Source organism: Platichthys flesus, chromosome 11 (genome assembly GCF_949316205.1).
Source record: "Platichthys flesus chromosome 11, fPlaFle2.1, whole genome shotgun sequence".
NCBI lineage: Eukaryota > Metazoa > Chordata > Actinopteri > Pleuronectiformes > Pleuronectidae > Platichthys > Platichthys flesus.
Genome location: NC_084955.1, coordinates 26,479,995 through 26,505,361, shown reverse-complemented (window position 1 = coordinate 26,505,361; position 25,367 = coordinate 26,479,995). Strand labels below are relative to the sequence as shown.

Sequence of the window (25,367 nt, the reverse complement as noted above, 5' to 3'; positions counted from 1 at the left end):
TAATTATAACATGTTTAAAAACCTGCTGTTTGTTGTAGGATGTAAAAACGATTCACTGACACGTCGACGCCATGTTGGAATAAAGTTAAAGTCCTTTATAACTCCCTGTATGTGTCACAGACAGTCCTGACGCCTGGAGGTCAGAGGTCAGGGGGATTCTATGACTTTGACTTAATGTTGTGAGGCTTTGCTGGTAGTCAAGTCATGTGACTGATAAGAACCAGTCAGGAAGAGAAAGTCTATGTCATCGGAGCCTCTTTCCTCCAGCTGCTTAGAAACATCTGGAACAAACGTTTCAAATGACCTGATCCTGTAGGTCAAAGGTCGGCTCCACTGTGACATCATCATGTTTTCATCTGTTTCAAGTCCACACTAACTTCAAACCACGTTTAAATCAACTTTATTTACAGTCACTGATTTACAAACACCCCCACCCCCCATACGACACTGTACAAATACACAGAGGGTCAAAGGTCAGCCGGAAACAGCGATCTCTGACATTTAGCTTCCATCACGTCCAACGAGCTGAGTCGGTTCTCATCTGTTCAGTTTGTCATCGAACCTGCCGCAACAAAAGAGTCAAGAATATCAGGGGAACATCATGAGAACATCAGGAGAATATCAGGAGAATATCAGGAGAACATCAGGAGAACATCAGGAGAACATCATGAGAACATCAGGAGAACATCAGGAGAACATCAGGAGAACATCAGGAGAACATCAGGAGGACCGACAGAACGGTTCAAGTACCGTAACACCCAGTGCAGCAGTATCATTCATTTGAACACAGTAAAAATTTGAAGGACAGTACAAGATGAGATGTACAGAAGAATGTGTCTATTTGTGTTGATTGCACTGGAATGGCTGTGAAAACAAATTTCCCCGCAAGACAATAAAGTCTAAAAGTAGAACTCAGTAGAAGTCAGTAGAGCAGAGGAGAACACAGAAGAAGAACAGTAGAAGCGTTCTCACAGGCGGATGGCGTCGGGGATCTGCAGCCGCTCGGTGGGGATGAGCTGCGACAGCTGCTGGAGACTCTGAACAAAACGAATCTTCCTGCTGAACTTGTCACTGTGGACAGGGGTCAGAGGTCAATCACACAGGGTCAACTCTGTGCTGCCCTCTAGATGAAGTATTATTTAACAACCATGACAACATAAAGGACAGAAGATTTAGAAGAGTTCGAGTCCCACCTGATGAACGGTTTGACCACAGTGATCAGAGCCTTCATGTACCAGGAAGGATGAACCACCAGCAGCCCCTTGAGATCCTTCTTCAGCCTGGAGACACACGTCACACATCTGTTCTTACAACAACAACTTTACTTTCTTGTCAGAGTCTTGAAACAGGACAGCTCCGCCCAGCAGAGATGGCCTGCAGAGTGAAACCAGCGTACCTTCTGTCAATGGATGTGTAACAGTGATGAAGCCACTTGATGGAGGGAAGTTTGTTTCTCGGCGCCATCGCACACAGGTACACAAGCAGGTAGTTCTCTGAGACCATCAGATCCAACGTCCCCAATATGTACCTGTCCACAAGACATGTCTTCATCACATGACATCACATCTGGCTCACGCTCTGTCCAAAGCGACCTGCAATTAGTACACTCAACATTTATGAGGGGCCATTTTTTTAGGGGTTCAGTATCTTGCCAAGGACACTTGCAGATGGGGAAGAGTGGGGATTGAACCGCCAACCCTCTTGTTGGAGAACGACCACGCGACCCACTAGGCCACACCGCCCACTAGTGTGGTCTTTACACACTGTTCTCACACACACACACACACACACACACACACACACACAAACATGGAACACACCATGTTTGTGTTCTCAGGTTGTTGAAACTTGTCGACTCACCTGAACAAGTTGTCCATGACGTACTCATAGTCGTCCACCGTGTTCTCCGGCAGGAAACAGGAAGTGAACAGGATGATGGCGTTCATCCCGTCTCCATAGTAACCTGACAACCAATGGGAGTCAGAGAGGATGAAATTTGATGCTTTATGTGTGACAAAATAAAACTCCATCACACACAGGTTACAGCATGTGTTACAGTGTGTGTTACAGTGTGAAAGTGTGTGTTACAGTGTGTATTTCAGGTGTATTACAGTGCAGTGAGTGTTGCAGTGTGTGTTACACTGTGTGTTACAGTGTGGTGTGTGTTGTAGTGTGGTGTGTGATGCAGTGTGTGTTACATACAGGTGTCTTATAAATTAATAAAAAGGTCTGAGGAGAGGACATTAAATATTTGTATTTGTAAACCAATTCAGTATCTGGCCTGTAGTTACTGCTCTCTGCCTGCAGGGGGCAGTACGTGTGTCAGTTTTAGGTAAGAAGCATGTTTGACCTCTGACCTCCATGCGACAGGACCTGCAGGTATGGCTCCAGGACACTCATGTTAACCTGATATTCCTGCCCGGAGATACAGAACTTCCTCCATCGACGCCCCCTGCTGTCTACCTGGTCCAGTCCCATCAAACCTTCCGATTGGTCCACAGGGCTTCTGACCACGCCCACCGCCCCGCCCCTGCCCATCTGGGAGAGGTCATCTGTCAGAAAGAGGTCAGAGATCCCATGGTCACAAAGAGACAAAAAGACAACCAGCATTGACAAAATAAAGTGTCCAATCAGCTGATGGCAGACTCACCATCCCACTCCAGCTCGCCGCTGTCCGGCAGAGTTCCGGTCTCACTGCCCGACGGCGTCTCCAGCGCCTCCAGGTTGATGTCCAGTGACGGTGTGTCGTCTGGCGTCGCTGACAGAGCTGCAGCCGAGAAGCCGTCGTTACTGGGGTCATGAGAATCTCCGCGGCTCAGAGTCAGGCTGAGAGTCGGGGCCGCCAAGCGCTTCTTAGCCCCTCCCACAGCCGTACCTGACAGGGCGAGGCTGGTGGACTGGGCTACTTTGAGCAAGGGTGGGGCAGAAGAAGCAAAACAATTAAATAAATAAAGATGAAACAAATCAAACAAATCAATATTTTCTGAATCTGTTTGTCTGAAATATTGTTTTGATTCATGAAAACATGTTTCATGTTGCGAGTTTATTAGAATTAGATTTATTCATGTTCCCGGGATGTTCAGCGACTCACCTCCAGATGGACAATCTGCTTCCACACTCCCACAATCCTCTGGGAGAGGCCTGGAACAAACATGACCTCATTTCAATCTAAATATTTCATAATAATGCTCTGATGATATTAATAATAATTCTCATAATTAAATGTTCTAATTCTTTCACAGAGTGGCGGAGCAGGCAGCACGCTTCATCAGTGTTGACATGTCAAGCTCGTGTCTGAGCGTCCATGTGGACTGATGGATTCATGGGACAGATCAAAGACACATGAGAACCCTGAGGAAACAACGTGAGCAGGTCAAAGGTCAAACATTACCGACCTGGGGAACCCGTCATCCTGCCACTCCTCCCTCAGCTCCATATCCTTGATGTTGGGGGGGTCTGAGACCCCTACAGGGCCCCTGCAGGGACAGAAGAGATCCTCATCATCATCATCATCATCATCATCATCATCATCATCATCATCATCAAGTGAGATGTTTAAAACTCAGTGAGGTCCCCAGTAGACATGAATACCAAGCACACACTCACCCACAGCAACCAGTCTGACCGCTCTGATTCACCTGATAAGGGGCGGGGCTCCATTGTTCCTCTGTTTGTTGTAAGTGAAGCCAAGTGACACGCCCACTCAGGCTACCCCACCTTGATGTGTTCGTGTGTGTGTGTGTGTGTGGCAGTGGCAGTGGTGGTGGTGGTGGGGGGGACAAAGAGCTGTGGTTCTGTTATTCTTCTACAAGTTCCACAACTTTGAGCTGCGTCCACACTGAAAGCCTCACTGACCTCCACTGACGACCTCCATCACTGCTGTCCTCCATGTTAGTTTTCACCAGCTGACCCTGACTTCTCAAAGTACATGTAGATGTCTTCAGGTGACTCCAGGTGTCTCAAAGTACCTCAAGGTGTCTTCAGAGGACTCCAGGTGTCTTCAGGTTACTCCAGGTGTCTCAAAGTACCTCAAGGTGTCTTCAGGGGACTCCAGGTGTCTCAAAGTACCTCCAGGTGTCTTCAGGTTAATCCAGGTGTCTCAAAGTACCTCAAGGTTTCTTCAGGTTACTCCAGGTTTCTTCAGGTGACTCCAGGTGTCTTCGGGTGACTCCAGGTGTCTTCAGGAGACTCCAGGTGTCTTTGGGTGACTCCAGGTGTCTTTGGGTGACTCCAGGTGTCTTTGGGTGACTCCAGGTGTCTTCAGGAGACTCCAGGTGTCTTCAGGAGACTCCAGGTGTCTTTGGGTGACTCCAGGTGTCTTTGGGTGACTCCAGGTGTCTTCAGGAGACTCCAGGTTTCTTCGGGTGACTCCAGGTGTCTTCGGGTGACTCCAGGTGTCTTCAGGAGACTCCAGGTGTCTTTGGGTGACTCCAGGTGTCTTTGGGTTACTCCAGGTGTCTTTGGGTGACTCCAGGTGTCTCAAAGTACCTCAAGGTGTCTTCAGGTGACTCCAGGTGTCTTCCGGTTACTCCAGGTGTCTTCGGGTTACTCCAGGTGTCTTCAGGTGACTCCAGGTGTCTCAAAGTACCTCAAGTTGTCTTCAGGTATGTCTTAAGAGGAATCTGTAGCACCTAGCAGCAAAACACATCAGAGGGCCCTGCTGCATTGTGGGTAATGTAGGCATCAGATATTGCGCAGAAAAAAACTGACAATGTGAACGATTACAGACTTCCTGTCTGATGACCCCCAGCAGACAGGAAGTCAGCTGACCTCACGAACATGGCACAATGACCTGTTCCCTGAGCGTCTGAAGAAAGAACGCAACACAACACAACTTCAAACAGGAAAGACACACAGTGTGTTACTTTTGAATGTTAACATACCTGTTCGTGTGGCCACTCATGTCACGATGATGTCACAGCGTGTTCTGACCAACATGTATGTTCTGCTGAACGACAGTGTGTGTCAGTGTCACAGCTTCCTCTCTCTCTCTCTGAGGGAGTTCCCACTCGGCCGCCGTCTCCCTCTCTCTCTGCTCAACAGGTTCAGTTACATTTCACATAAGAGCTGCTGTCTGATTGGTCGACACTCACCTGCTCTTTGCAGACAGGTGAGACAGGATATCAGCTTCCCTCTGACTTTATAAATATCAGCCAATCAGCTGCTAGAGATATTTAAAGAACAAGGAAGTTAGTCCTCGGGGTCCTAATGCCTACATATTTATCGTCTTTATACATAGTCAGTACTGATCCTCTTAATATACATTGACTGAAGGTGTGATTTAGTTTTGATTCCATCATCATGTACGAATAACAACTTTATTAAATTATAAAGAAAATAATTTCACATTTATATCAATTGGATGCAACCGTTGAAAAACATCAGTGTAAGAAATGTCTGAAACAACCTGTCAGAAGAAACATAAGTAACTTCCTGTTACTGCAAACTAATCATTTCCTCTTCCTGTTTCACAATAAAAGTCTCTCCAACCCTTCAATCCGGGGACATGTGTTTTTAATTGTTTGAGAAACAATTTTAATTTTTCATGTGTCTTAAAGTGACAGAAACATGGTTCCACCTTAAAACACAATCTGACACATGACAGATGCCAACTGTGTAATAAAATCTTTATTGATATTGGGACTGTGGACAAATGATTTCATTTTGTTGAATCATTTAATCACTGATTAATAAAACTTCTTTACAATACCAATATTCAAGCATTATTTGTTCATACAGACGATCAAACGAAACTTAATTGATCTGACTGTTTTCTGAATGGGGTTCAGGGCAACAGTGACGTTTACATACTGAAGTAAGTAATCCGAGCTCAAGCCCAATTCATGCTTCTGCGACGTAGCCATGCTGCAGGTACGCACATAGCAATGGCGAGTGTTACTTAAAGGATCGTGTTGGAGCTGATTGATGTTGAAGAGCAATTACTTATTCTTGAAGAACTGCAACAAAATAAAAAAAGATGCGTCCAAGCGGCGGCGAGCCTTCTGGTGATGCTAGCTAGCAGACCAATCACAGCTCTTGTGGTTGCGTCGCTTTGACGCATAATTACACTTTTTGGGAGGAGCATATCAGAGTACGGCGTAGGGCTCAGCGCCTACACGTGCGTACACATGCTATATGTTACGATGTAGCTTCAACGCAGAAGCATGGATAGGGCTTAATGCATGCTAACCATGTGAACGTTCCCCAGCTTTCTGGAACTGCTGCATGTTCAGACAGGACGACTTCCTGTAGGAGAACGATTTTACATGAGAGAACAAAGAGAAGGAACGCTCACTCTAAGGGCCTGAAGGGGGCAGCAGAGACGGAGGTTGAGATGGACTGACTTGTATTTCTGAAATAACCTATGAACATCTGTACGCTGCTCCATGGTAGCAAACAGGACAAGTTCCCACGGTCCAAAACGCCTCACATTCGTGTCTCAGTTGATTGAGTAGAAACAGTGGGTTGTTCATTTAAGGTTCATTATGTTGGTTGTCTCTGAAAGCGGTCTCAGTTGGTTGGTAGACAACAGGCCGAAGCTAGCTGGTTAGCATGCTGATTTAGGCCAACAAGTGTGTTTTCATTATGCTAACGTAAGAATAGTGTTGGCTATGAAGTAAAGTCAAAACTTCCACTGGCAGCTTTAACAAACAGAAAACCTCAGAAATGTTAAGGGTTAGTTGTTATTATCAATGCATCAGTTGTTTAATAATCTTTATTATTATTATTCCCTGAAGCTGGCCCCTTTGGGTCTGGTGTCAGACTCAGCTGAGGTCAGAGGTCAGTTCCCTCCCCTGTCGGCCATCTTGCTGACCTTCTCCATCAGGTCCTGAGTGCTGATGTGCGGCAGGCCGTCATCCAGGGGACAGCCGTCCACCAGACTGTTCATTGGAGTGGGGGGGACCCGAGACTCCTCCTCTTCCACATTTCCCAGGAGCCCGTCTCCGTCCAGCTCCTTCAGGAAAGCTTTCACGATGGGGAGGAGCTTCTTACGAGACGCCAACGTGTTTCCTGGATTTAACAAATTATATTTCAGTAGAAATCGATCAATCAGAATCTAAAGCAACCATTCAAACTCCGCCTCCATCGACCAATCAGGTCACAGCATCTTTTTTAGTATGAGCAGTGACCTTTGACCTTTGTCATCACATCTTTTTATCCAGTTAACTTTTGTCATTATTGTTTACAGTGTCACAACTGTTACTATTGAAACGTTGGATGTCAGCCAGGGACAGGTTACCTTGTTGATAGGCTGTGATGTGAGGGTGGGGGCTGCTGATTGGACAGAGGTTGAGGGCGGGGTTACGAGCCTGTTCCAGGTATTGGCTCATCTGAGGAGGTTGGACAGCAGGGCTGTGATTGTCATGGCAACGCAAACACAAACAACTTCAGTCAAGACAATTTGTCTGATCATGTTTACCTGTTGACTGCAGGTGCAGTTGTGGCTGAACATAGCGAGCTCTCTGATTGGCTCTTTTCTCTCAGTGAAGGAGATGGTCATCATCAGCAACAAATCAAATCCCAACCTCTGACAGAAACCTGAGAGCTCCGCCTCCAACTCCGCCCTCTGCAGGAACTCCTAACACACACGTGTACACAAGGGTTGAACAGCCTCGGAAAACACATTGAGGAATAAGACCCTCATTTACAATGGTGCCGAGGGAACAGTGTTGTTCAGTATGCAGTACAATGTAGTACAGTATGCAGTACAGTGTAGTACAGAATGCAGTGCAGGATGCAGTATAGTGTAGTACAGTGTAGACTAATATGCAGTGCAGTAAGAAGAAGATGAAGAAGAAGAATTGCACTGTAACCCTTGAGATACAGATACACTTTATTGGTCCCACACACATGCACACACACACATGCACACACACACATGCACACACTCACATGCACGACATACAAGGGGGGAAATTTGTTTTCTGCTATGACCCATCTGTGTACGCAGTATTCAGTATAGTGAAGTACAGTAGGCACTACAGTGTAGTACAGTGTGCAGTAAAGTGTAGTACATTATGCAGTACAGTGTAGTACAGTGTGCAGTAAAGTGTAGTACAGTCTGCAGTAAAATGTAGTACAGTATGCAGTACAGTGTGCAGTAAAGTGTAGTACAGTATGCAGTACAGTGTAGAACAGTGTGCAGTGTAGTATTCAGTACAGTCAAGTACAGTGTGCAGTGTAGTACAGTATGCAGTACAGTGTAGTACAGTATGCAGTACAGTGTACTGACCTCCAGTGGGATGTAGAGAACAGAAACAGCAACATTCAAACTTCCTGAAACAGCTTTCATGTCCTTCAACAACATCTGTTCAGTGTTCAGACCTAAGGACAAAATACTGCAATAAATACTTAAATATAGGGAAATAAATACTTCTATAATTCATACATTATCGATGCCGATGAGGGAGGGTGAAGTGTTTGAGTCATGTCCACGGTTCAGCAGCCGAATACAATACAACTGTAGATATTAGTGACTTATCTTCAGACGCAAAAAAAGCAACAGTAAAAAACATAGCACGCCTCCAATCTGCTCCTGTGGTTTCATCCATGTGTCCACAAGCCCCGAAATTCACATTCTACTCGAAACGAGTTAATTTCGACGATGTTTAACATCTAAAGTCCACCGGAAGTGGCTAAGCTAGTGCACGTTAGCATTTCTGACGGCTGTTTTCGTACGTCTGAATATAAGTCACTAATATGTTGAATTGGATTCAGCTGCTATTCGGTTTACCCCTGAAACTACAGAAGTGTTTTGTGGACTCAAAAACTTCACCCCTCCTCACATGACACATGACAAATACTTTAAAATGCGTACAAATATTGGAACTACTGTAATAAATACTAAATGAAATAGAATAAATGTGACATATGTAGACGTCAGTAATGTTCTGCTCTGTTCAGATCTCACCTGAGACGTCAAACTTGGCGTTCTGCAGCGCCTGGAAGAGAGCGCCCCTTGGTGGCAGAGTAGGGAAACGATTCTCCAACATGGAGGCGTACTGACTGTCTTTAGGAGTCACTTTCCCTGCAGCAGGAGCCATGTTGACACAGTCCAGCACCACGGCCGCTGCACACACACAAACACGCACAGACACACACACACACACACACACAAACAATCAATCTATCAAGTTGTAGCTGTATGACCCATATTCACAAATCACAGTTTGTCTCAAATTGGGCTCCAGACTAACTTTTTCATTTTGGTGCTCGAGTCGACCGATCCACTATCGAGCATCACAAAGCAAACAGTGAAAATCTAGACACCCTGACGACCTCCTCTCTCTCTCTTTCTCTCTTCTCCTCTCTCTCTCTCTCTGCTTCTGCAGCCAAAAGCTCTTTTTACCAAACTAGAATTCAATCCTCATTTTTGAACCCAAAAAGCTGTTCTTCATCTTTTCCAATCAACTTCTTACCTTGGTGACCTCCGACTCAACTCTCCTCCTCTCTCCACCAGAACAACCTTCTTGACCCTCACCAGTCTGGTTTCAAGGTCGTTCAACTGGGACTGTCCTCCTTGTCTCTGAGCAGCTTCACACTGCTAGAGCAGCCTCTCTGTCCTCTGTCCTCTGTCCTCATCCTTCTAGACCTCTCTTCTATGCTGATGACACAAACTAATCCTCTCTTTCCCCCGATCTGAAACACAGGTAGCAGCAGGAGTCTCTGTCTGACTGACGTCTCTCAGTGGAGGTCTCAACACCACCTGAAAACCTGACTACTTCTCCTTCCAGGGAAAGCTCCTCCCACCCACGACCTGATTATGACCTTTGACAACTTCCAGTTAGCGGTTAAGATTTGAGGAGACATGTTTTATATCAAGAAGTCTTGTTGTGATCATAGTCCACCATCAGCGGACACCATTACAACACAATAAAAAACACACACACACATAGCTGTTTACCGTAGAGCAGCTGAGCGAGTTGCTGGTCTAGGATCTGTGGAGCTTTCTTGACGATACGTTCGGTTATCAAGGTAGCGCAGGATCCCACTGTTTCCACAACAACAGGACAAGAGGCAGAGGGCTCTCTCTCCAACAGGTGATGGTCGATCACCTCCACCACTGCCCCCTCCAGGTCACTGTCTGAACTGTAGGAGAGAGACAGGTGTGCTCATGAACAAGTCTAACGCCGGGTTCACACCGGACGCCAAAGCGACGCCTCAGCGCAGCACCAAGCCTCAAATAACAGCTGGCTCCCATCCACCCCCATGTTTAACCTCTGTGCGGGTCACACCGGAGGCTGAGGCGCCCTGCAGCGATCGTATCGCGACAGGAAACACACTGAAAATGATTTTAAACGATATTGATGAAATATTTTATATGATAAAAATGATCAAATGTGCATCCAAAACTTTAAATTCCCCTTCTGTTGTCCTGGAGTTACACTTTAACAATAAACAGTGCTCACAGGTTATTAGGACACATACAGGACTGATGTTTACTTTGTGTTTGTTTGATTCTCTAGAGTTTATCAGACACTAATTAAAACCCGCTACACAACCCGCTACACAACACGAGACATGACGCGCACAGTCAGGACATCAGGGTTCGAGTGAGAGGAACGATCCGGAGTCATGATTCGACATCATCGATTAATCGTTTGATTGATTGATTTATGAATTGCGAACCTTATTTTAAAGTTTTTTAGTTAATTTACCTGTCACATGTTGTTGTTTACCTGTCACATGTTGTTGTTTACCTGTCACATGTTGTTGTTTACCTGGGTAAGACGTTGTGGTCGACCAGTGTCAGCCGCAGGCGTCCGTCTCGGTGCAGGACTCGGAGGTCGAGCTGGTCTCGGAACATCAGGACGTCTGGAGACAAACCAGTTTGACGCAGCAGGAAGACGACATCTGAACGCAGCAGCAGCTCCGACTGACGGATGTTCATCACAGGGAGAGCGAGCATTTCACTGGGCAAAGTCTGAGAGAGAGAGGAGGGTCCACTTCCTGTCAGTCACTGTGAACAGCCTCCAGTCTTCACAATAAAGGCTTTCTTTCAAATGTAGGCTTGTTAATGTGGAAAACTGACAGGAAGTGATCAACAGACTGATCTCACCTTGGACAGGAAGTAGGCATAGGCCAGGGCGGACACCACGGAGTCTACATCACACGCCTCATTCCCCAGAACCACGTGGAACCCAGGACCCGGCTGCTCCGTGTTCACCTGCAGGAGGAAAACCACGACACACCGTTTCAACACGGAACACGTGAGCCAAACAATAACCCCCCCACTCCCTCGCTCAGACACACGCAGTGAGATCAGAGCTCGTGGACGTGAAGCAGCCGCTCAGTGACTGAAACACAGAGTTCCTCTGGTCTCAGCTGCTCTGGGATCAGATCAGAAGCTGCAGCTGGTTTGTACCGAGCTGGAGCTTCTGTGTCCTCCTCCACTGGGCTCTCACTGGAACTACCACTCACTCATCACTGGTTCTCAGGACCTGACCAGGAAGTCACTGGGTGCTGGTTTGATTCCTAAGTTTATCAGACTCCTTGAAACATCATGAAAGGGACTCGTCCACATGTTCAACATGAGACGCTCACACTCAGGACTCAGAGTTAAAACGAGACCTGATCCGACTCTATCGGTTCAGAACCAGACACAGCTTCCGGAAACTGGGAACTCGTTCTTAGATTGTAAAGGTTTGGATGTTTGTTTGATTTTAAAAAGAAAATCAAATTGAACCAACCTAAATTTGCAAAAAAAGAGCAAAGGACAAGATGCCCTGATGTTGAGGATGAAGGTTCTTTGAGTTTGATTAATATGATAAACTCACATGACGATCACATGACAATCATATAAATCACATGACCATCACGTTGTGTGCTTCGACTTGATGCGGCCCTGATCAGCTCTCTCTCAACATGATGCATGCTGGTCGTCACTGACGCTACGAGAAGTACAAGGTGACGTCAGAGGATCAGTCAGACCAAGTCGAACACATCTTTTAATCACATTCTTTAATGACCGGAAGTTTATTCTGAAAGGCGTAACTGACCGGAAGTCAGGCAAGCATTGGGAGCTTCATAACCTGAGCTAACAGGCTAATAAAGACAGGGGGTGTGTGTGTGTGTGTGGGGGGGGGGGGGCTTACCTGCACGGCTCGGCGACAGCCCGACAGAAACTCCTCCATCTCCCTTTAGCAGTTAGCAGCTAGCTGATGCAGCTAGCAGCTAGCGGCTCCGGTCACTTCAACCTAAGCTCGTGTGTGTCGCTAACATAGCGGGTAAAAGGTTATGACGCCTTCAAGGACACATACAAACCTCGGACATACGAGAGTTTATTGCAGCATGGTAAACATGAACTGGACAGGATTTATCATATGTTCTTGTGCAATTACAATTATATAAAAAAATAAAGTTTAAATCAGAAAGCTTCCGGGAAATATTAATATTTAAAAGAAAAGAAAACTCAAATCTTTAATGACATTAAATTGTTTAATTTAAAAACCCGTTTCCTTCATGTTCTCGTAACATGAAGTAATTTCTTTAAGATATGTAATAATGACTTGTTCAGGTACAGACCTGTGTTCTTTAGAAAAATTCTATAGTAAATGACAAATTTCATCAGAATGTTAGATTCTGCTTCTGCCTCCAAAACACTTAAACAGTCAAAATGTAACTGATCTAATACTGTTTCCTTACAATCGTAAAATAAACTTCTTTCCATCAGTCAGTGAAGGCAGCTCCATCCTGCAGAGCCCTGGGAAATGTAGTTGTTGATCATTTATTAAAACGAATGAATCATATTCAAATCTTCTCTGAGGTTTGTTTTCATTGGCTGTTCCAGAGTCAGCTGATCTCTGAGCTGAAACAAAATTCAAGTCGGGTTCAAAATCTGATCTGAGCAGTTTTACATGTAGAAACTTTATTTTTCAATCAAACGGATAAAAGCAGTTTTTATTGTTCTCTGTTGAAGTTTTAATGTGAGAGGCTATTGTTGCCTGTAATGAACACTGCAGCCTGTTGGGGGTGCTGTTCTCACTGGACACAGACTGCTGAGCTGCGTCTGCACAGAGACGGACGTCACAGTTGACCTCTGACCTCTGAGGATGAGGACTGTCTCAAACATTTTGTTGTATTTATGAATGATGTCATCACATTCAGTCATCAGCTGTTCCCTATTCCATGTGTTGAGCTCCGTTGACCTTTGACCCGAGAGACCAAGTCTAGATCTTCTCCACGTAGTTTCCAGGAAACATTCCCTCTCTGCCTCGCAACCGGCCAAACCACCAACCAGACGGATCTGAGGACATACACAAACACTTGAGGACGAATCCAAGACTGAGAAGAAGTTTGAGTACAAGAGTTCAACAGCGAGTCAGAGACCAGGGGTGAGTCTGAGATCGAGTGTGCAGGTAGCAGTCGGACTTAGACCAGCAGTCTGAGAACTATCTCAAATGAGCCCGGTGCCAGGAGGTGTCCTGTTGTCCATCTTTTTTTACAGTCTGTGGAAGCGGCTATACCTTCAGTGAGTATGTCGATGACATCATCAGTGTTGAAGCTGAGCTCGTCTGTGTCCTGGGCGTCGTAGGCGTACAGAGCTCGGCACTGAGGACTCCGGGGCTTCGGTCTGGGAGCAGGTTTAGGTCGACCTGCTCCAGGAAGAGGCTTCACCTCCTTTGAACGGCGTCGCTGCAGCCTGCAGGCAACACCCAGGTATTACAGCAACATGTATTTACAGTGTAGCAGAGACAGCCTGCAGCAGGGATAATAGATCTGACAATGTTTCAGGATGGAATGCAACAGAACATAGAACCAACACAAGAACTCAGGAAGGTTGATGAACAGCTGCTGGCTCAGCGGGTCACTTCTGGTTATACTGGTTCTGTACTGATCCAGTAAAACTACTGGATCAGCTACTGATTACCTGACCCTCACTGAAGACATGAGTTAAATCTGTTATATTAGTGGTTGTAGCAGTGACACTAGTTTTACACTGGTTGCACTGGTTACTGGTGACCCTGGTTGCTCAGGTTAAACCAGGTTGCTCCCAGAGGTCTCACCCTGCAGCGCCCTGTTCAGGGACCTCCATGAAGCCCATGTCGGATTGTTTGGGGGCGTGGTTGCTGGGGCGGCGCTGACTCTGGAGGCGGGGCAGACTGGGTTGCTCCATGCTAGACTGCTGCCTCAGCAGGGAGCCCCTGGAGGAGGTGGGACCTCTGGGCGCTCTTCCCCCTCTTGAGTGAGACGCTGAGAAAAGAACAATTTAAACCAGTATTGAAACCATCAGGTGACGTTTTACTTTGAAAACATTTTTTGTTATCATGTTGTTTTACCTGAGTTGTACTGGTTGCTGGGTGGAGCCTGGTTCCCCATGTAGCGGCTCTTTCGGTTGTCCCTCCTTGTCGGTCCTACAGATCAAACAGACAGAAAGTGACAAGGAGCAACTCATCAATGTGTCGATGACTGACTCGGGTCAGTACTTACGTGAGTTCTTGGGCAGACCCGGTCCAATGGACACCTGCAGCACCTTTCCGCTGAGCTTCAGGACCGCCTCGTCCCCCTGACCCGCCTGGAACTGGATCTGTCGGGATCCTGCAGAGCTGAACGGACCCCAGCCCCCCTTCTTCACCTTAAACTCCAGACTGCAGACAGGAAACTTCTTTGATCAGGTTTAAATCAGCGATTATGAGTTTGTATTTCAGGTGAAGGGTTTGAATTAGTTGGTTTAGTAATTGATTGAGCCAGTTTTCAGTTTGTTAGTCATTTCAAACTGTGACTCACAGGTTGTTGAATTTCAGAGGAAGCTTCCTCTCAGTTTTCTCATGAAAACGTTTGACGAGTAAACTGAGGAATTCCGTTTTAAAGATGCTCTGAAGAACACTGTCATACTCTTCCTCATGAACGACGAAGAAGTCATCCTGCAGAGAGCTGAGAGACAGACAGAGACAGACATAGACAGACAGGTCAGAGACAGACAGAGACAGACAGAGACAGACATAGACAGACAGGTCAGAGACAGACAGGTGAGAGACAGACAGAGACAGACAGAGACAGACAGAGACAGACAGAGACAGACATAGACAGACAGGTCAGAGACAGACAGAGACAGACAGAGACAGACAGAGACAGACAGGTGAGAGACAGACAGGTGAGAGACAGACAGAGACAGACAGAGACAGACAGAGACAGACAGAGACAGACAGGTGAGAGACAGACAGAGACAGACAGGTGAGAGACAGACAGAGACTTGTTCTGGATCTACTTTTAGATCTAATCCAGGGTTACATTCTTATCCCGCTTCTGTTCTCACTTCACATCCTCGTACTTTTTGTAGTTCTGGTTCTGATTCTACTTCTAGTACCACTCCTTGTTCTGATTTTCTTTCTGCTGCTGTTGCTGGTTCTAGTTCTACCCAGGACCTCATTCTGGTTCTGTACCTCAGCGAAACAGACTGGATCTTGTTGAGCTCAATCTTCCTCTTGAGAACTTCCTGGATCTGACCTTTATCTGGACCCTGTTTCACTTTCTCTCGACCAATCAGGTACAGGAACTTTGGAGTCAGGATTAGGTCTCGTTTCACCGTCTGTGGGACAGAACCGAGGTCAGGTGGGCGTCGTGTTGGAAACAAAACAGACTCTTCCTGACTTCTTACCCTGAATCTTCTGTCATATTTCACCACCACGTCAGCAAAGTCGATCCTCTCTCGGCGGCCGACGAACTGTCTGATCTCGGGATGGTTGTCCGTTCCGATGTAGTCGCCCACAAAGTTTCTGTTGATGCTGTTTCTGCGACGTTCCTTCTTGTTCAGCAGGACATCGGACGCTGGAAGACAGGCCTCATCGTTGATTAAAGAGAACGTTCCGTACAAACCGGTCAAGCTGATTCCTAATCACATCGTGGACAACCGGCTGACCTTCCTCCCTCATCTTCACGTGCTTGCGGACGGCGATGTGTTTGCGCCACGCCTTCTGGATGACCCGAGCGTAACCATTGTACTTCCTCTCTCTCATCTCCTCCAGCAGGAAGAGCTGCAGAGAAAAACCACAGAAACATTTCAAACTGAACCACAGAACCAGACAGTCTAGTTCAGGACAGTTCTGAGGTTCTGGTCCTCATGTAGAACTTCAGCTCGTTCATCATCAGGGACAATCGAAGGTTCATTGTCTCGATCACGGACGACTTGTTTTCTCTCCTGAGTCTCAGTTTCTATTTTGAAACTTTACCATGGGATGAAACACTTCCTGTTCATTAATGTTTCATACCGACTCCGGAGCTTTGATGAAGACCTTGGCCTTGCCAAGCTGGAACTGGTCCTGGTCCATGTTCACACAGTTGAGGAGGTGCAGGACTCCTTTGCGCTCGTCACCCTTCCATTGAGGCCAAGTCTCTTTGGTGAGGATGGCATACCTGCAGCACATTGAGGTTTGTTGTTCTGTTAGTGACGAATGCTTCTCTCGTTGTGGGAGCTGTTGTGTTTGTCTATAATTGTGCTACTATGTAAAGTGTCTTCACATAATGTGTGTTGCGACCCTGATCAGATTAAACCCGTCTCCTCCAGCTCCACGGCCCTCAGAGGATTCGCCTCATAGATGATGGCTTCAGATCAAGTTTAGCTGAAGTGAATTTTGTATTGGAAGCAGCAGGACGCTTTGTGGGGTGTTGTAGTGTTTGAGCACTGACCTCTGCAGGAACTTTTTGAAGATCCGTCTGTAGGCATACCCAGCCCGGCGGACTCGGATGTTCTCTCGGAGGCCCAAGTACTCCACCTGGTGTCGGGCCCTGACGTCCTCCCAGTCCCGAGGTCGTTTGGTCTCGTTGGGTTTGATGCAGCGGATATAGTGAGGCGTGCACTTCATCAGGGTCTGGACCAGAGTGTTGGCTTGTTTCTGAAAGACCAGCCCAGCGTTGTGTTGTTGATTGTTAATGTTACTTTAGGTTGTTTTTATTTATCTGCAGTGATAGCGCTCCCTGGTGGTGACTAAGCTGTGAGATCTATTCAGTTCTATCACACTGTCTCACCTTGATCTTGCTGCTGGCGGTGGACGGACGTCCTCTCTTCTCTGCCTCCAGGTTCTCAGGGAACAAGCCTCTGATGAACGGACTGAGCACAAACACAACACACACCAACTTGATTCGAACACAGGGTCGGAACCTTCACACAATATGTCAGATATGTTTTAAAAGGGACAAGTAGATCTCCAGAGGACAGGTATGTCCCGCAGGTCACATACGTCCTCAATACTTACAATTCACTGCTCTGCATCAGCTCTATGATGTCAGTGAAGAGAACGTCTCTGTTCCTTTCACAGAAACCACTGACATCATATGACACCTGCACAGGAAAACAGATTGACAGGTGAACAGAGACAGATGGACAGGTGGACTGGTGAACAGAGACAGATGGACTGGTGAACAGAGACAGATGGACTGGTGAACAGAGACAGATGGACTGGTGAACAGAGACAGATTGACAGATGGACTGGTGAACAGAGACAGATGGACTGGTGAACAGAGACAGATGGACTGGTGAACAGAGACAGATGGACTGGTGAACAGAGACAGATGGACAGATGGACTGGTGAACAGAGACAGATGGACTGGTGAACAGAGACAGATGGACTGGTGAAAAGAGACAGATGGACTGGTGAACAGAGACAGATGGACTGGTGAACAGAGACAGATGGACTGGTGAACAGAGACAGATGGACTGGTGAAAAGAGACAGATGGACAGATGGACTGGTGAACTGAGACAGATGGACAGATGGACAGATGGACTGGTGAACAGAGACAGATGGACTGGTGAACAGAGACAGATGGACTGGTGAACAGAGACAGATGGACTGGTGAAAAGAGACAGATGGACTGGTGAACAGAGACAGATGGACAGGTGGACTGGTGAACAGAGACAGATGGACTGGTGAACTGAGACAGATTGACAGATGGACTGGTGAACAGAGACAGATGGACTGGTGAACAGAGACAGATGGACTGGTGAACAGAGACAGATGGACTGGTGAAAAGAGACAGATGGACAGATGGACTGGTGAACTGAGACAGATGGACTGGTGAACTGAGACAGATGGACAGATGGACAGATGGACTGGTGAACAGAGACAGATGGACTGGTGAACAGAGACAGGTGGACTGGTGAACTGAGACAGATGGACAGATGGACTGGTGAAAAGAGACAGATGGACAGATGGACTGGTGAACAGAGACAGATGGACAGATGGACTGGTGAACAGAGACAGATGGACTGGTGAACAGAGACAGATGGACTGGTGAACAGAGACAGATGGACTGATGAAAAGAGACAGATGGACAGATGGACTGGTGAACAGAGACAGATGGACTGGTGAACAGAGACAGATGGACAGATGGACTGGTGAACAGAGACAGATGGACTGGTGAACAGAGACAGGTGGACTGGTGAACTGAGACAGATGGACAGGTGGACCGGTGAACAGAGACAGATGGACTGGTGAACAGAGACAGATGGACTGGTGAACTGAGACAGATTGACAGATGGACTGGTGAACAGAGACAGATGGACTGGTGAACAGAGACAGATGGACTGGTGAACAGAGACAGATGGACTGGTGAAAAGAGACAGATGGACTGGTGAAAAGAGACAGATGGACAGATGGACTGGTGAACTGAGACAGATGGACAGGTGGACTGGTGAACAGAGACAGATGGACTGGTGAACTGAGACAGATGGACTGGTGGACTGGTACCTTCCCAGCGTAGTGGTGGACCACGAACCCTCTGTTCCAGCTGCTGAAGTGCTGGTGAGCTCCGATCTGTCCCTGGAGCTTCTGCAGCAGGGTCTGATCCGCCCCCTCCCCTTTGGCGTGCATCGTCGCACACACATCGTCCAGGATGCTCATGATCCCAGGAGGATTCTGGGAGATTATGAGAGGGTCACCACAGTGTGGTGATGGGGAGGCAATGTGAGTCATATTTAAAACTAAAGTGGCTGGTTTAAGAACTTTTTTAACTCAATTATTTTTGATAATCATCAAATCATAATATACATCAAGGTTCTTTACAAATCAAGGTCCATGAAGTTCTAGAGAAACCTACAGTTCCCACAATGAGCAGCTCTGACTGTTGAACTGGAAGAAAGAACCAGACTCAATGTGGAGAGAGAGAGGGTCTGGCCCATGGACACTTGGGCACAATGGGGAGATGAGGTATTGAACCTGTGACCCTCCGGTTAGTGGACGACTCGCTCACCCTTCAGAGCATCAGCTGCCCAGTCATGTAAAATGTATTTCCATATTTATAGATTAACACAAAACAACCCCTTTATAAATAAACATTCTAGTTTCTTTCTTCATTTCTACCGTTCAGATCTTCAAACTACTTCCATTGGTTTTTTTTCTGAGCACCGTCTGTTCAATGATTGGCCGACTCACCAGTTTGGACTCGATGAGGTCACACACCACTTTATTGTTGAAATACTCGATGGGCGTCCATTTGATTCCCTCCTGAACATATTCTTCCTACAGACGCAGAACAACACGGCGACATGACGTACAGGAGAGAAATGATTGACAGAACGATCGATGATGTCACGATGCGTCACCTGTTCGGCCTTTAGAGTCAGTTCAATGAAAATCTGCTGCAGCTTCTCGTTGACAAAGTTAATGCTGAACTGTTCAAAGCCATTTTTCTGAGAAAAAAAAAAACACAGAACAATAATCAAATAATAACAATATAATTCATCGGTCACTACCTGCTTTCACCAGCAGAGGTCACCACCCAAACAGATTTCACTTTCATCATCCATCCGATTTGATTTCCTCAATTTCCCAGAATGCTGTTCATTAGCCCTAAAGGCAGAAGGCAGGAACTAAAAAAGAGGAGTTATTGAGTCAGATTAACCTAGAGGCAGTGGTTAGGCTAGTGCAGGTCTAGATTAACTCGGTCTAGATTAACTCGATCTAGATTAAGGGTTAGTGAATTGATATCATAGGTGAACCATTGAAGTACAGAAGGTAGCGGTAACTACCTGGAAGATCTCAAAGCCGTAGATGTCAAGCACTCCGATGTTCAGCTCCTCCTGGTCCTTCTGGATGGCTTTATTAACGCACTGACACACACACAGAAATAAAACAATAAAGTGATGTGTAGAATGACAGGATGTGAAATCTGACGTAAAGTGAGAGCAGAGAGTTAAACTGACATCGACAAGGAAGTCGAAGAGTCGGGCGTACAGAGCTTTGGACAGAGCGTCTCTGGAGAAACACGCCTGCTCTGTGTTCAGCGTGACGGAGATAGACTCGGTCTTCCCGCCCCACTTACTGTCCATAATCTTGCTGGTCAGTTTACTGCAAAGACCGTCCTGAGAGATCCCCAAGAGGAAGGACGGGAACGCCAGGACTGAGAGACATAAGAACATGAGATCATGAGATCATGAGAACATAAGTTCATGAGAACATGAGATCATGAGGACATGAGATCATGAGAACATGAGATCATGAGATCATGAGATCATGAGATCATGAGAACATAAGTTCATGAGAACATGAGATCATGAGGACATGAGATCATGAGAACATGAGATCATGAGATCATAAGAACATGAGATCATAAGAACATGAGATCATGAGAACATGAGATCATGAGATCATGAGGACATGAGATCATGAGATCATAAGAACATGAGATCATAAGAACATGAGATCATGAGATCATGAGAACATGAGATCATGAGAACATGAGGACATGAGATCATGAGATCATAAGAACATGAGATCATGAGATCATAAGAACATGAGATCATGAGATCATGAGATCCATGTAGAGAGTAGTTGCAGATCTTACAGTCCTGACTTTCTACCACAGCGTAGTTGTTTTCTTCTCTGAAACTGATGTTTCCCAGATGAAGAATTGCTGCAACGAGTTGAAGAACTGAATCCTGATCCTCCACAGACAGACCCACAACAGACATCGCCCCCTGCAGGACAGACAGGTTGACAAACAGACAGACAGGTTCAAAAGACAGACAGTTTAACAGACAGGTCAACAGACAGACAGACAGGTCCACAGACCATAGTGTCGCAGAACTCCTTCTTATCGTTGACGTCCTCCACTGTGTAGGTTCCTGATTGATTGAGGTAGCTGTAGTAGTCAGGGGTCGTGACCCCAAGGTTCTCCCTCTGCTCCCCACTCGCCCCCTCCAACAGCTGAGGGCAAAGTTCACAGTAAAGTAACACTGAGGTCACAGTGAGGTCATGATGAAGAACATGATGAAGAACATGATGAAGAACATGATGAAGTACCTGGTAGTAGATGTGGAAGTTTCTTTCTCCTTCATTCTGTGAAACAACTCGACTTTTCTCCAACAAGAAGTTGGAGATCTTTCCTCCATCAGGAGCTCCGCCCCGACTAAACTGGATCTCAAAGTATTTACCCTGAGAGGAGGAGACAGATCTGTTGCTGTAAACATCTGTTTCTCTTCACATCTGTTTGTGTTGACATTTATACATTTACTCACAAATCTGCTGGAGTTGTTGTTGCGGACAGTCTTGGCGTTACCGAAGGCCTCCAGCAGGGGGTTGGACTGCAGGATGATGTCTTTGACATGCTGCACACACAGTCACATGTTCCTCAGCAGCAAGTCAAACATGGTACTGTGTACCAATCAATACTCCAAAATGTACTTTGACTATTAGTCTGAGGAACATTGTGTACAGACCTGTACTTTGTCTCCTCCTCCAGACACTTTGGACACGTAGCTCATTATATATTTGGCTGCCACAGTTTTTCCAGCTCCGCTCTCACCGCTGAGACAACAAGGATTCAAACACAGATTCATGAGTGAGTTCTGGGTGGAGCTCTGGGCTCCTCTCAGTGGCTTGTGACGGATGAAGCTCCAATGAAAGACTCCTCGTGATCCGAGGCCTGAACCACCTCAGTCGACTCCCCTGACCTGAAGGAGCTCTACCCCGAGGTCGCCCTATTTGGAGAGGTGGTGGTCTAGTGGTAGAAACTTGGACTATGGGCAGAGAAGGTCTCTGGTTCGACTCCACGGAGAGACAACAAAAGACGAACCTGGATTGATCTGTCCAAAAATCCAAGAGTCTCCCTACCCTGTCTAGTGCCCTTGAGCAAGGCACCTTACTCCCCCAACATCTGCTCCCCAAGCGCCGTACATGGTCGCTCACTGCTCTGTGTGTCCTGCACCAGATGGGTCAAAAGCAGAGATTACATTTCCCTACCTGCATGAGTGTGTCTGTGTTTGGGACGAATAAATGCATCTTTTTTTTTCTTCTTCTATCTCGGCCTCGTGGCTCGGCTCCCTGTTCACCGCAGCACTCTGGTACCACGCCCACATTACGGCTGATGCTGCACAAATCTCCTCACTCCGTCTTCTCCTCACTCGTGAGTAAGACCCAAAGATACTTAAACCTGGCTGCTAACCTCCCCTGACCCCAGAGGTCACGCTCTGATGGAGCCAATAGAACCTCATCGGAAAGAGAGAGGATACGGTTCTGAGGGTCCCAAATCAAAATCTCCTCCCCGGGCTGTGCCTTGAGAACCTGGAGAAGTCCAGCACCCACCAGTTTGTCTTAATGCAGAGGACAGAGACACAGCTGTCTCTTTGCTTATACCAGGACCAGATGTCCCTTAACCGAGGCCCCATATTCCCATAGCACCCGTCCTCCAGAGGCCGATGGACGCTGCCACAGTCTGACAGCCATCACCCGCCCCCTGATGGACAGACAGAGGATTGCAGCCTGCCGCACACACGATAATGTCAGAGGGAAATACAACATGATGGAGGATCACAAGCGTCTCCATCCTTCAGTCTTCATGTTCCAACACTAATTATTAGAGTTAGTTGTTAACATCCCTGTCTGTAATATACTGCTCCTCTGTGTCTCTATCATTCATCACTGAACCGGGTGTGTGTGTGTGTGTGTGCGTGTGTGTGTGTGTGATGTTTCACCTCATACATCGCCCGCCCCTTTCACACATGTGTGTTGATTACCTGATGATGACGCACTGGTTCTCGCTGTCAATCATCATGTTTCTGTACATGTTGTCAGCCAATGCGTAGATGTGGGGGGGGTTCTCATACTGGGCCTGGGGGGTGGAGGGGCGGGGTTAATGATGTCATAAATTCTGTGACTTTGCGATAGGTTATCTTACCGCTCCCTGGTACAGCTCCACCTCCCGCTCAGTGAAGTAGGGAAGCTGTTTGAAGGGATTCACTGAGATCAGAACGGCGCCGATGTAGGTCTGCCGACGGGTCAAGAACCAGAACCAGAACCAGGTGGGATTGATCACATATGATATTCTGTCCCTCGTCATGTAATACTAATAACAGTCAGTAAGGATACAAAGATGTAGTCGTCCATGTATCTCTTCTTCAGGTTGTCAGTGATGGCGTCCTCGCTGATTTTGGACAGAAGCACCATGTCGTCCACGCCGCTCACCTTCACATTCTGAGCCAGCCAATGGTAATGCTCCTTACTGCCCTGAGGGGGGAGAAAGACAGAGTCACACCTGGTCTGGGAATCGCACACATGCTAGACACACACGCACACTAACACACACACAGACATATACACAACCATAAACACACACAGTTCATTAATAACTGTTTTCAACCCATTATCTGATTTGTTGTTTATTGTTTTGTTCATTATAAGCTCCACCACTTAGTCAGTCAAGTTAGTTAGTTAGTTAGTTAGTTAGTAAGTTAGTCGGTCACTAAGTTATTTAGTCAGTTAGTTATTTAGTTAGTTAGTCAGTAAGTTATTTATTTAGTTAGTTAGTTATTTAGTTAGTTAGTCAGTAAGTTATTTATTTAGTTAGTTAGTTATTTAGTAAGTTAGTCAGTCAGTCAGTCAGTTAGTTAGTTAGTTATTTAGTCAGTTATTTATTTAGTCAGTTAGTTAGTTAGTTAGTCAGTAAGTTAGTTATTTAGTTAGTTAGTCAGTAAGTTATTTATTTATTTAGTTAGTTAGCTAGTTATTTAGTAAGTTAGTCAGTCAGTCAGTCAGTTAGTTATTTAGTCAGTTAGTTATTTAGTCAGTTATTTATTTAGTCAGTTAGTTTGTTAGTTAGTCAGTTAGTTATTTAGTCAGTTAGTTACCTAGTTAATTAGTTAGTTAGTCAGTAAGTTAGTTAGTTAGTCATCTCAGATTTTGACTTGGAGGAAGGATGTGGATCAGAGGGATCCAGACTTTTTAAATGTCTCAAACTTTGTGTGTGTTTGGTGGGACACGCCCCCTCCTGAATTCCCAGAATTCCTCAGTCTTGTGGGATCTTGTCGTGATGAGGATCAGTGAAGGTTGACGCCCCGACATGTTCGCCTCGACACGCTGCATGTGTCTGTGTGTGTGTGTCTGTCTGTGTGTGTTTCTTGCAGATTTAAATCTGATGATCAATAAATTGATCGACAGGAAACTTCCTCCTCCAGCTCAGTCAGCTGTCTTCTGATTGGCTGAGACCTGATAAGGTACGTAGTCTGACAGGAGAAAGGAGACTGGGGCCCCTGGTGATCTGGGGGCCCCTGGTTAAATGAATCAGGTGCATGAAGCACAGACTTCAGAGTGGATACAAACGGACGCCTGAGTCTGTTTGCATCATGATGTTTGAACCTGTTCGCTTTCCATACTCACCCCTGAGGGGCCCCTGGGGGCCAAGAACTTCTGACAGAGGTCAAAGTGTCACTAGATGATCCCCTAGTAATAGTCGGTACTTTGATTTGATTTTTATTTCACTCAGATTCTTTGTTGATATATTTATACATTTTCTATCTTTATTTTCTAAATCAACGATAATTACATTTTTTCAGATCCTCTTGTTTCTGATTCTAAAAACAAAAAAACAGCAATAGGTCTGATTCTGATTCACTGGAAATCAAGTCCAGGTCCAGGATCAGTTCCCGGACCACAATCAGGATCTGGTCCATGACCAGATCCGGGACCAGGATCAGGTTATTGTTAGTCTTTTCTCGGTGTAGATAAAAAGTTAACTCACCATGTTTGCGCCTCCTGCTCTTCACTTCCGGTCTCAGATAAAAGTTGAGAAGTCTTGAGTCGGTCTCAGCTGGATCCAGGTGGACTCAGACTGAACCTGGACCAGGTGAGTCCGGATCAGATGGTTCAGTTCAGTGGACTCAGATCGGTTCTGCAGCTCTGAACATGTTCCAGTTTCTGATTCTGTTTTTCTTCAGACTCTAAACTCTTCGCAGGTGTGGACAGGTAGAGCCCCGCCTCCTCCCCCTTCCTGTGGAACTTTGGGTAATGAAGTCCTGATGGGGAACACACGTGGAGCTCTGCTGCCCCCTGGCGTCAGACCACAGGCCTTTTCTCAGGTAACTTCACTGATAGTTGTTCTTTATTTCGATATTTCAAACCCAAAAGTGAAACTAATAAATGATATGGATTCATTACAC

General features: G+C 46.3%; 3 protein-coding genes and 1 long non-coding RNA gene across 6 annotated transcripts; 1 reads left to right on the top strand and 3 right to left on the bottom strand.

Moving 5' to 3' along the window:
• Nucleotides 1–46: 46 nt before the first annotated feature.
• bnipl (BCL2 interacting protein like) lies at nt 47–5,038 on the bottom strand. Of its 3 annotated transcripts, XM_062398346.1 has the most exons (11): nt 4,884–5,019; nt 3,607–4,631; nt 3,396–3,476; nt 3,092–3,141; nt 2,651–2,905; nt 2,358–2,552; nt 1,861–1,963; nt 1,397–1,528; nt 1,194–1,280; nt 973–1,071; nt 48–562 (listed from the first exon to the last, which is right to left on the bottom strand). In XM_062398346.1, the coding sequence occupies exons 3-11, from the start codon at nt 3,434–3,436 to the stop codon at nt 538–540; spliced, it is 987 nt and encodes a 328-aa protein (XP_062254330.1). In that variant the 5' UTR covers nt 3,437–3,476; nt 3,607–4,631; nt 4,884–5,019; the 3' UTR covers nt 48–537. The 3 variants fall into 3 exon arrangements, with proteins under 3 accessions (XP_062254328.1, XP_062254330.1, XP_062254329.1); XM_062398344.1 differs by lacking the exon at nt 3,607–4,631 and having other exon boundaries at nt 47–562; nt 4,884–5,038; XM_062398345.1 differs by lacking the exon at nt 3,607–4,631 and having other exon boundaries at nt 50–562; nt 2,651–2,902; nt 4,884–5,038.
• Nucleotides 5,039–5,610: 572 nt separating this feature from the next.
• prune (prune exopolyphosphatase) lies at nt 5,611–12,252 on the bottom strand. Its single transcript, XM_062398343.1, has 9 exons — nt 12,096–12,252; nt 11,060–11,167; nt 10,722–10,924; nt 9,905–10,089; nt 8,912–9,070; nt 8,234–8,325; nt 7,421–7,579; nt 7,241–7,331; nt 5,611–7,011 (listed from the first exon to the last, which is right to left on the bottom strand). Exons 1-9 carry the CDS (start codon nt 12,132–12,134, stop codon nt 6,782–6,784), a joined length of 1,266 nt encoding a protein of 421 aa, XP_062254327.1. The 5' UTR covers nt 12,135–12,252; the 3' UTR covers nt 5,611–6,781.
• Nucleotides 12,253–12,749: 497 nt separating this feature from the next.
• myo1eb (myosin IEb) lies at nt 12,750–25,152 on the bottom strand. The gene is made up of 27 exons (XM_062398338.1): nt 24,950–25,152; nt 23,302–23,439; nt 23,111–23,200; nt 22,950–23,044; nt 21,654–21,741; nt 21,453–21,542; nt 21,238–21,369; nt 21,007–21,141; nt 20,780–20,912; nt 20,139–20,335; nt 19,965–20,045; nt 19,539–19,625; nt 19,369–19,455; nt 18,685–18,852; nt 17,193–17,278; nt 16,966–17,047; nt 16,627–16,832; nt 16,209–16,353; nt 15,860–15,974; nt 15,599–15,768; nt 15,384–15,529; nt 14,728–14,874; nt 14,431–14,588; nt 14,280–14,354; nt 14,007–14,193; nt 13,467–13,642; nt 12,750–13,246 (listed from the first exon to the last, which is right to left on the bottom strand). Exons 1-27 carry the CDS (start codon nt 24,950–24,952, stop codon nt 13,170–13,172), a joined length of 3,294 nt encoding a protein of 1,097 aa, XP_062254322.1. The 5' UTR covers nt 24,953–25,152; the 3' UTR covers nt 12,750–13,169.
• On the top strand, nt 14,791–15,256 carry LOC133964328 (uncharacterized). The gene is made up of 3 exons (XR_009923756.1): nt 14,791–14,909; nt 15,050–15,094; nt 15,130–15,256. It is a non-coding gene; the product is annotated as an uncharacterized LOC133964328 (long non-coding RNA).
• Nucleotides 25,153–25,367: the final 215 nt, after the last annotated feature.

What these genes read in the sequence shown, in the direction of transcription:
- bnipl (XM_062398344.1), bottom strand. Translation starts at nt 4,903, where the DNA reads ATGAGTGGCCACACGAACAG. An exon ending in GCAGGTCCTGTCGCATGGAG is followed by an intron (nt 1,964 to 2,357) that starts GTCAGAGGTCAA and finishes ATTGGTTGTCAG; the next exon opens with GTTACTATGGAGACGGGATG. An exon ending in ATCCCCGACGCCATCCGCCT is followed by an intron (nt 563 to 972) that starts GTGAGAACGCTT and finishes TTGTTGCGGCAG; the next exon opens with GTTCGATGACAAACTGAACA.
- myo1eb (XM_062398338.1), bottom strand. An exon ending in AGGAGTTCTGCGACACTATG is followed by an intron (nt 20,913 to 21,006) that starts GTCTGTGGACCT and finishes TCTGTCCTGCAG; the next exon opens with GGGGCGATGTCTGTTGTGGG. An exon ending in CCTGAACAGGGCGCTGCAGG is followed by an intron (nt 13,643 to 14,006) that starts GTGAGACCTCTG and finishes TGTTGCCTGCAG; the next exon opens with GCTGCAGCGACGCCGTTCAA.
- prune (XM_062398343.1), bottom strand. Translation starts at nt 12,134, where the DNA reads ATGGAGGAGTTTCTGTCGGGCTGTCGCCGAGCCGTGCAG. An exon ending in GCTGTCGCCGAGCCGTGCAG is followed by an intron (nt 11,168 to 12,095) that starts GTAAGCCCCCCC and finishes TTCCTCCTGCAG; the next exon opens with GTGAACACGGAGCAGCCGGG. An exon ending in ACTGCACCTGCAGTCAACAG is followed by an intron (nt 7,332 to 7,420) that starts GTAAACATGATC and finishes CAACCTCCTCAG; the next exon opens with ATGAGCCAATACCTGGAACA.